Raw genomic sequence first — 10,874 nt, forward strand, 5'->3', positions numbered from 1 at the left:
AAGCCAAATATCTGGTGAGTTGGACACGAGTTTTCTTTAATCAACCCACACTTAATCACTGTCCTTAGGTCAATAAGAAATATATTTTTAGAATTTATTATTAAAATATTAACTTAATGACCATTTCCCCCTTGGCTAATGTTTGTTAGAAAACTTTAACCATATTTTATATACAGTCAGCATTTGAAACTATCTACTTGGTAATATAGAGCATCTTTTGTGGCTACACATGTTTTATAGAATTCATATATGATAACTTATACTTTCTATGCCAATTGTATAAAATAATTAAAAACATGACAATGATAAATATCTTTCATAACTTGGGGAATGTTAAGGGGAAACAAAGCAGAAAGTTAGTGATTTATATTCAGTGAAGGATATAGAAAATCTGAAAAGGAAAAACTCCAGAAGTACAGAGTATGTCAAATCACTCTATTCCTACTTCTTATCAATTGTCTGAATGTGTCATATTTATAGTTTGAGTTTCTCATTCCTGTATTTAAACACCACTTATTCTATTACAATTCAACCAAAACTGAGCTATTTATTAAAATAGGAAGTTAATGAAGATGATCTAAATAATCCCTCAGAATGAGTGAAAGGGTGGAGAATAAAGCATAGTCAGGTTTAGTTCTGTACATCTTGGAGACCATCCAGGTTGGAGACCACCACGGTTTTAGGGAAAGTGACCGAGTTTTAACATAAAAGCCTGCTCTCAAGAGTCTAGTCTCCAAGTACACCAGGGGAGTAAGAAATGCGGGAAGGTTACAGGGATGGGTTTATGTGACCTCCAAATGATTTTTGCTAACAGGATACTAGTCAAAATTAGAAGAAGCATTCTAAGTGGATCTTTCTGTGTCTCTATCATTCTGAAGTAAATGTGATTATAAACATCTCTTAAATACATGACAAAACAGTTATAATGATAACGACATATAATTAAAATGAATGTCCATTTCATTCTATCAAACATTTAAATTACATTTATTCATTAATTTGGCAAATACATACTGAATACTTAAAACAATCAACGTATAAGGTGGGGATATAATGAGGAAAGGAATAGAATTAATAATTTAATTCATGATGAGACAAAGTGCCGTCTGATTGATTAAATTATGAATGCATTATCTAATTCATTGACTCTTTCATAATTCATCATTTCATTATCTAGTAACAATCTTACTATGGGAGAACTTGGTAACTATCTCACTAAATGAGAATTTCAGTAAAGCCTACCTTGGTAATTTTAGTCTTTCTCCCACCTAGCACAATTTCTGGCACATAGTAATTAATAATTTAGAACTTTCCCCACATCAACAGGAGATGAGTTTTATTTTCCTTTCTTTAAAGATTAAACAAGTGAGGTGGTTTAGAAAGTTCACATAATCTGTCCCAGAGTCAGGCATCCACTATTCTACATAGATCTGAATGGCATAAATTTTAATTTTGTTTTTTTTTCATTATGTCCAGGTCAGGGAGAAAATGAGGCACTGGCCCTAACTCTCACCAAGATAAGATTTCCTTAGAGAGATAAGCTAAAGCATTTAACAGTATCTGGCAATAATTAGAAAAAAAATATGAAGCAAGGTAGATAGTTCTAAGAACCAAAAGACTTAGAATATTTGAGTATTCATTGCATGGTGGGCTATAGTGAAATCTACCGGGAAGTAGTAGGAGTTTAAGACACTCTGATAGGATTGAACAAGGATTGATTGGGAACAAGTCCAGCTCCACTGCTGCAGGGAATCATGAGGAATTCCAGGAAAGGATATGTAAGTTTGAACTACAGATGCTGGAGATTTCTATATACCTGGATTGCATAAAGGGAATTTAAAATAGCAGGCTATAAACGATCCAAAGAAAGGGATAGCTCCAGGAGTTTCTGCTTCTTTCTGGGGAAAAGACCAACTTTGTTGTGATTCTGAGACTGGATCAGATAATCTTAAAGGAGATAACAGAGACAATAATCTGAAGGTGAGTTGTAAATTTATTTTGACGTGTTTAGAAAATAAGTAAATAGTTATCAACACCCAGCTGCTGACACCTCCTAATTTGTGTCAGAACCATGGACAGTTCAGGTCCAGAGGCGGTCCTTAAAGATCCAGTTTAACTCCCACAGCTAGCTTACTTATGGTTAAACTGAAGTATAAAAAAGGGATGCAGCAATATTATAAATCAAAGTTAGGAAATAGTACAACAAGATGAAGGAGACAATATTTTGTTTCGTTTTCCAAATAGTCCAGTATTTTAAAGAATATCTTCTAAGTTGATATTATTTATTTTTTAAAATATGAAAATATAAAATGATTCTTGTAGATATATTAGTCATACTTTCTTATTTTCTATAGAAATAATTAAAAATAGGGAAATTACTTTCAAGTTATTCAGAAATATAGATTATAGTTTTTGAGTCATGCATTATATAGATTTTGTATTTTAAAAAGTAAATTAATTGATAGGTCTTTTCTCATATTTTCCCCTCTTTCTAATATACTAGACTGAGTGCATTTATATGATTACAATTTTTAAAAGAGTTTTGTGTTTTGTATGAAATATCCAAGTATTGGTAAACAAAATAATCTGCATTTTAAAATCCTTTGTTTATTTTCTTGATAATTCATAATCATTTCATTGATTTTCCACTTTCAGCCTGCAAACACACTTTTCTCAAAATGGCATTTACATTATCTCTTTCAAATATGATTTGACCTGTTATCTGATAAAGAATCTCACAGAGGCAGGATTTTGGAAAACCTGTGAGGGAAAAAAAGGCTGAGAAAAGTTAATCGATCAGTTCATGCAGCAAGTGTGAAATAAAGAATAAACTGTGGCTGAATATTTAATTTACAGTGCTTCCCACCAAATCAGAAGAATATAATTTAAGGGAGGAGTTAGAGTAGAGCACTGCATTCTTTTAAATGATTGGGAATAATTTTAAAAGCCTAAAATGTAATTGTTAGTTGAATGAGATGGCTTATTTGACCACTACGAATATCCCCTCTTCATTATTCAGTATGAAGCATATCAAAATGTCATTTTGTGGTCATTGATGATAACTCTCATATACTAGATAGATTTATGGTTTTTTCTCTTCAAAATCCTATTTTATGTACACAAATTTGAATGGTAATTACACTGAAAGGAAAAAAAGGAGGGGAGTGTTACAGCTTTGAAAATAAATTGTGAATATATTGGCTCTGAAGTTATGAGTAAACAAAATAAAATATTTTAAATACTAAGGTCCAGTGTTTTATATAGCTGAAGTACAGAATTTATGGTGTGATTTAGTGGAATGATTGTTTCTCAGTAGTTCTTCCTTAGCCTATGATTCTTGAACTTCTACCAGTAGAAAGGTTTTGATTATCCTAAGGTGTAATAGTTATTAACACATTATTAGAGCTGGTCTTACTTTACAGCAATGTGTGGAGGAGGAGAAGGTAGAAATAACAGGAATGAAAGTAAGAAAAGCCAGCCTGAAATACTAAGATGGATGATGTAGGGACAGAAAGGAGCATGTATTTTCAGGATGGCTGATTATTAAGATGAATTGAAGAGTTTGTGTACATCAATTAGAAAGAAGCCGATTTACGCAAGTGAGTAAGCCATCGTATGAGACTAAAATTCAAACAAAACTTTTTATTATCCTTGAATGCCTTGCTGAATGTCAAAAACAAATATTTTAAAAGTCTGAGATGATAAATGTTTTCAAAAATAGAGATCATTATACTTTGCTTGTTATCCTTTTGGTTGACTATAAAATATAATATTTTATTTGTAAATTAAGCATATTTGTAAATTAAGCACAAGAGAAATATAGCCGATTTTGGCCATGTGCATATGCCTCATGATTCCAAATTTGCTGATTTTTTTCTATTTATCCCCTTTCCACCTAGGAGAGAGAGCAGGAAATTTCTCACATATAACGTTATCCACATATGATACTTCATATATTTGCACTATTTGTATTTTCACTCGATATTTCATTTCTGTGTGTATTTTCTAATAATAAACAGTGAGAACAGGAAAGAGATATCTGATTTTTTTTCTACAGTACCATTTCTTGAATTCTACCAGGGCATGATATCCAGTTATGTTTGATAATACATGCCAATAGAATGGTTACGTAAATATACTGCATTCTACAACGTTAGCCTTCATCTCAGATACCTAAGATTTTAACCAGTAATTAACGTCTTCAAGAAAGGGAAAAAAAGAACTCCAGGAAAGACTTCCTAAATAAAAATCAAATCATTTTCTTCAACTTTTGAACCCTTTCCATTGTGATCTGCCCCATGATATGCATCACTATATTTAAATATTTATAAGAATTGATAATTATCTAATTTCAGCTGGCTACAAACTGCTCTGAGTCATGGAAATTAATAATAACATCACAGAATTTATTCTCTTAGGACTTTCTCAGAAAAAGGAAATTGAAGTCCTCTTTTTTTTACTGTTCTTGCTTTGTTACATTGCAATTTTGATCGGAAACCTACTTGTCATGATTTCTATCACCTGCAGTCAACTTATTAACCAGCCTCTGTATTTCTTCCTGAGTTACCTCTCTCTCTCAGACCTTTGCTATACCTCCACTGTGACCCCCAAGTTGATCACTGACTTGCTGGCAGTAAAGAAGACCATTTCCTACAATGGCTGCATGACACAGCTCTTTACCACGCACTTCTTTGGGGGGATCGAGGTCTTCATCCTCACAGGGATGGCCTATGACCACTATGTGGCCATCTGCAAGCCCCTGCATTACACTGTCATCATGACCAGACAGAAGTGTGATGCCATGATCGCTGCTTCCTGTGCTGGGGGATTCCTGCATTCCTTTGGTCAGTTTCTCCTGGCCATCTCTTTACCCTACTGTGGCCCCAATGAAATAGATCATTACTTCTGTGATGTGTATCCTTTGCTGAAACTGGCCTGCACTGACACCAGCAGAATCGGTCTCCTGGTCATTGCCAATTCGGGCCTGATGAGCCTGGTGATTTTTGTGGTCTTGTTGATATCTTACGCTATGATCTTATATACTGTCAGGTCCTACTCTGTAAAGAATCTCCGCAAAGCTCTCTCCACCTGCAGTTCCCACATCACTGTGGTGGCCCTCTTTTTTGCTCCTTTATTCTTTATTTATATTCGACCAGCAACTACTTTACCAGAAGACAAAGTGTTCGCTCTTTTTTATACTAGCATTGCTCCCATGCTCAACCCTCGAATCTACACACTGAGAAACATGGAGATGAAGAAAAGCCATAAAGAAACTATGGTGCCATGTTACAGGAAGAAAGGAAACGAACTGAAAGATATCCCTGATTTTCACCACTGAGCTTGTTGAATATAAGACTTCTCTACTCTGAAAACTTTAAAATGCATAATGTTTGTCTATGTATTTGTGTCTAGCAACATGTATAGGCTCAAATATGAGCGAAATTTACAATTCCGAGGATTTGTCCAGGCACTCTGCTATGTCTCTTCTAGCTTTATTATTTATATCTCTTTTGCCCCATTGATGGTTTGGCTGTGTAACCAGTTTGCATATTTAGCAGCAGACTATCAAAGCCACCATGCAATACAAATCAACACTGAGAGCCCATATAGCTCATTCTTATATGTGACCATATTCAAGGAAGCTAATTCCAGCCACCAAACAATGATTTAAAAGATAATTCCAGGGCTTCCCTGGTGGCGCAGTGGTTGGGAGTCCTCCTGCTGATGCAGGGGACGCGGGTTCGTGCCCCGGTCCGGGAAGATCCCACATGCCGCAGAGCGGCTGGGCCCATGAGCCATGGCCACTGAGCCTGCGCGTCCGGAATCTGTGCTCCGCAACGGCAGAGGCCACAGCAGTGAGAGGCCCGCGTACAGCAAAAAAAAAAAAAAAAAGATAATTCCAATCTTTCACTTGCATCACATAGAGAATCTTATAAAAGATCAAATTTATGACCTGCCACAATATTTCTTAAAAAAATCATCTTCTACTCTGATCATTTGTAGCCAGTGGCGACCTGGAACTTCTCACATGCCTAAGCCCCTCATTAAACTCTTTTCTTTTGTTCTAATGAGCTTTTTCTACCAGCTCTGTTCATGTACAAGCGAACTGCAACTCTCTGATTCTAGCACCTTATAGTGTATTTGTTAAGGGCATGAGTTCTGGACTCAGAATTGCTTACTAATTATGAGGAGTGGGACATATAGCCAACAAAGCCTCTATTAATGATAATAATAGCCCAACAGTCACAGTCTTGTGACGATATGTGAAGGGCTGCAACACTGCCTGTCACACAGTAAGTGCTCAATAAGCATGAGCTATTTTTATTGCCCAACCCCGTTATGCATCAGAAAAGTAACCATTCTGACAATAAGTTTCCTCCGGAGCAGTGGGAGTATAAGCATGGGAAAAAGTTAAGGAACACATATTAATATCATGTTCCTGTTACTGGTGAAATTAAATTTTTCTTAGAGTGGGCAAGTAGAAAATATCAGTTAAACTCAATGGGTACATTTTTTTGGCACTGTACAAGTTAAAGGCAGCTTTTTCAGCAGGAATTGAAAGTCACCCAACATCAGAAATGGCTAGGAGCAAAATTAGGCCGGTGGACAATTGGTTAGGAATGGGGAGAATCTCAGAGGTCTTTAAAAACTTCACTGACATGGGGGCTTCCCTGGTGGTGCAGTGGTTGGGAGTCCGCCTGCCGATGCAGGCGACGCGGGTTCGTGTCCCGGTCCGGGAGGACCCCACGTGCCGCGGAGCGGCTAGGCCCGTGAGCCATGGCCGCTGAGCCTGCGCGTCCGGAGCCTGTGCTCCGCAACGGGAGAGGCCACAGCGGTGAGAGGCCCGCGTACCGCAAAAAAAAACCCCAAAAACTTCACTGACATAACATACTTGCATGAGAATCTGTTTTCAAATTGTATAGAAAGCCATACTAAATAAAAATGAGTTACTGTTGTTAAGGGTTCCTAAAATGGGTGCATAATATAAAGAGAAAAATAGCATAGTTGTGTTACTCAGTTTAAAATGCCCAGCAAATAAACCTGAAAATATTATGTGCTAGAAATTCTACAGAAATATCGTAACATACTTTTGGTTGTTGTTGCTTTAAATCTAAGTCTTGACCGCTATCCCAAAACTCCTGAGTAGGGCTCACACAGTATACATGTCAGAGAATATATCAGAGCGGGAAAATGAAAGATCACTTTCTGGTGTGAAATTAGCAGGGTCTCTCATAAAAAGACCCGCCAAGCCTCGAAGTTCCCCTCTGTTTCAGAAGCCCTATCCTCCAGCCAACCAGACTTGTATTATTGAAAAGTAAAACTTCAAAAATTAATACAAATGTTTCTGTTTTATTTTTATCCTTGGAATAAAAGTTTTGAATAGGGATAATTAAAGCACTTGGAGTTTGCAGCAACATGGATGGACTGAGAGATTATCATACTAAGTGATGTAAGTCAGAAAGAGAAAGACATATACCATATGCTATCACTTACTTGTGGAATCTAAAAAAAAAGGATACAAAGGACTTATTTACAAAACATATATATATACACACATATACATATATGAACTGAGTCACATGGCTGTGTAACAGGGAAGAGCTAAATCGGACTCCATGTTCAATCTGTTTCTTTAACTTCAAAACCTTTGCTTTTCATTGCTTTTGTTATTATAATCACACATAATGGCCTGCCTTAGGGAACCCTGCCCCTCTGCTTGAATGTTAAACTAAAATGCCTCTGTTCAGCTCACAGGGAGGTATCTGACCCTGTTCACCTGTGGATGGCTGCAAGAAAGAAGAAATTAACACATCTTCTCACCAAGGCTGACCATTCCAGGGGATATTTACAAAACTTATGGCCTTTTGATTTTACTTCCTCATCTCCTTCCCCCCTCTCTGTGCTATAAAAGAAACTGGCATCCAAACCCCCATAAGATGGTTTTTCAGAGACACTAGTCTGCCATCTTCTCGGTCTGCCAGCTTTCTGAATATAGTCGTATTCCCTGCCTCAACACCTCGTCTCCAAGTCATTGGCCTGTCATGCGGCGAGCAGAACGAGCTTGGACTCGGTAAGAGCTGTACACCTGAAACTAACACAACATTGTAAATAAACTATACTTCAACAAATAAATAAATAAACAAACAAATACTTGGAGCAAAAAGACATTGGTAATACCAATCATTAAGCAGGGAATTCTAATTTAACTCCTTCACTTTTGCCCTTCGATCTCCTCCCTTCTCAGCTTCTCAAGAACATCACTTCATTGATTCTCCCACCTTTCTCTGCAGCAGCCATTTTTCTCTCTCCAGCTGGATCATTCATATCGCATATAACTATAGGGAAAGCAGGATGAGATTCTTTGCAATTTAGTGAGTGACCTTACTAGCTCTTGCATTCAGTTCATCCACCTTTCATTACCTTTGGCTAAGGTATTTTACAACTCAAAAATATAGAAGTTGACTCATAGAAAATAATAGCAATGCCAACATCTCCTGGCCATAGAAATACAAATTTGTTCGGTGAAATGCAATTGATTATAGCCCTGTGGGTACTGGGCGAGTTTTCATCCACTTATAAATTCATTTCAGCACTCCTTACTGACTATAAATGTATGGTACACTGTTTTTGTCTGAAACAATGGTAACACCTTACTGGTTTCTGCATTAAATTCTAAGTTAAATAAAATCTTTGACATGTTCATTCATTATTTCTATAAAAACCACTTTTACATCCTCTTTTAAAATTTATCCTTTGACAATGATAAACTTTAAAATATTGCTGAAATTAGAAAGAAGCTATAAAAATAGATCCATTCACAGATACCTGCTGTTTAAAAAAATTCAGTGATCAATGAAAGATCTGACAAGCTTTCAGACAAACAATAAAGACAAAGTAAATTTTTTAAAAGATGAATTCAATCATGTGATTTCAGCATTTGGACAAATATAGAGACTACATTTTCAGGTACAAAAAGGATGAGAAAATACGATTGTCCTACAGAATTATGTAAAGTAAAATTCAGGAGACAACCAAGTAATAAATATCTGTATAACATAAAAATGTCAAAGATTTACAATTGAGTAAAGCTTCTGTAAATTAAAAAGACTAACAGCTTCCTATTCTTTTCTTTAAAAAATACTATTGTAGTTATACATTTGTTTGTTTTCTTGTTTGTTTCATTGTCTGTCTCCTCCTTTGGTCTCCAGCCTCACTGAGGGCAAAGACTTCCTGGTTTGTCTGTCACTACAGTTATATGCATTCTCTATCCTGAGTTGGATCCAACTTAGACTTTTTAGAGATAGGTGACAGTAAATATTTTTATATGGATGAATTTATGAGACCATTTTGTTTTTTGCTATAGTTCTCTATACTTTTTTAGATTTTCTACAATATACGTATACGAAATTCAGTCAGAAAAAGCATATATTTTTAGAAAGGGGTTTGCCGTACAGAGATAAATCAAGAAGCTATCTGAGAACCTGGCAAGAGAACTCATGGGGGCATGTGGGGTTCCCAAAAGAACTGTTTTAAAGAATAGGAGCCTTTTCTAGGAATTAACTAGAAATTCCAATGCCCTAACAAGATTTTTTTTTTCCCTCAGAAAAAATAAATCATAAATCCTGGGTCTAGTTGCTGTACTTTTAATTCTGGCCATAGTGTTCTCGTGTATTTCCCATTGCAGCTCACCTCAGCCTCCCTCAGCTACCTAATTCTGCCCTGTCCTGAAAAATGAGCATTACATACACATTTCTTCATAGTCCCCGTGTCCCACGTCTAACCTCAGCGCTTTGGATCCTGATGCAATAGGAAAATATAATTATGAACTTTGGCATAGCTATTTATTAGGGAGAAATTGAAGCTATGGTTTATATCTATGGCAAAGTATACTGATGGGAAATTTCTAAACCCTCAGAGATATTGAGACCTAGTCTACGTATGTGATGTGACGTTTAACTATAATGTTTGAAACCGAACTTTTCTCATGGCATTTTTCATTTCTGAATTCCTCAGTGTATAGATTAAGGGATTGAACATAGGAGCGATGATGGTGTAAGATAGTGCAAATATTTTATCCTCAGGGAAAGTGGTGGGTGGTCTAAGATAGGTAAATATTGAAGGACCAAAAAATAAAACTATATCACAGTGACATGAGACCCACAAGTAGAGAGGGCTTTGCGTTTTCCTTCAGCTGAGTGATTTCTTAAAGTGAATAATATAATTACATAAGAAAAAAATAAAATCACGAATGTCCTTAAGGTCACCATTCTTGACTTGACAAGCATAATGACACCAGTGATGTAGGTATCAGTACAGGCAACTTTTAGCAAAGGAAAAATATCACAAAAATAGTGATCAATTTTATTAGCACCACAGAAGGGTAACTGGATTATCACAGAAAACTGAGGAAAGGAGTGAACTGCCGCACAAGCCCAAGCAGCTAAGACTAGAGATTGTACCTTGTCCTGTTTGTGATAATCATGTAGTGGAGAAGCTTTCGGATGGCAACATAGTGATCAAAGGCCATGACTGTAAGAATTAAGACTTCAGTCATTCCAAACAAGTGCTTGGAAAAGACCTGTAACATGCAATTACCGTAGGAAGTGTTTTTTCTTTCCACTAGCAGCTCACCAATTATTTGGGTGTAATGCTGGAGGTATAGCAGATGTCCATGGAGGATAAGTGGCTGAGGAAATAGTACGTTGGTTGGTGAAAAAGAGAACTGCGCCGAATGGAGATTAGGATCAGAAGGCTTCCTACCAACAAGGCAATATAACAGAATAAAAAGAGCACAAAGCAAAATGTTTTTATGTTCTGGTCATAAGAAAGCCCCAAAAGAGTGAATTCTGAGACGTTGCTCTGGCTCTCCATAT

General features: G+C 36.4%; 1 protein-coding gene across 1 annotated transcript; it reads left to right on the forward strand.

Annotated features, from left to right (window-relative positions):
• Positions 1-4,378: 4,378 nt before the first annotated feature.
• On the forward strand, positions 4,379-10,603 carry LOC137231238 (olfactory receptor 4P4-like). Its single transcript, XM_067751753.1, has 2 exons — positions 4,379-5,285; positions 10,602-10,603. Coding segments are annotated over exons 1-2 (909 nt in total).
• The last annotated feature ends 271 nt before the right edge of the window (positions 10,604-10,874 follow it).

The sequence above is a fragment of the Pseudorca crassidens genome, chromosome 9 (genome assembly GCF_039906515.1).
Source record: "Pseudorca crassidens isolate mPseCra1 chromosome 9, mPseCra1.hap1, whole genome shotgun sequence".
Classification (NCBI taxonomy): domain Eukaryota; kingdom Metazoa; phylum Chordata; class Mammalia; order Artiodactyla; family Delphinidae; genus Pseudorca; species Pseudorca crassidens.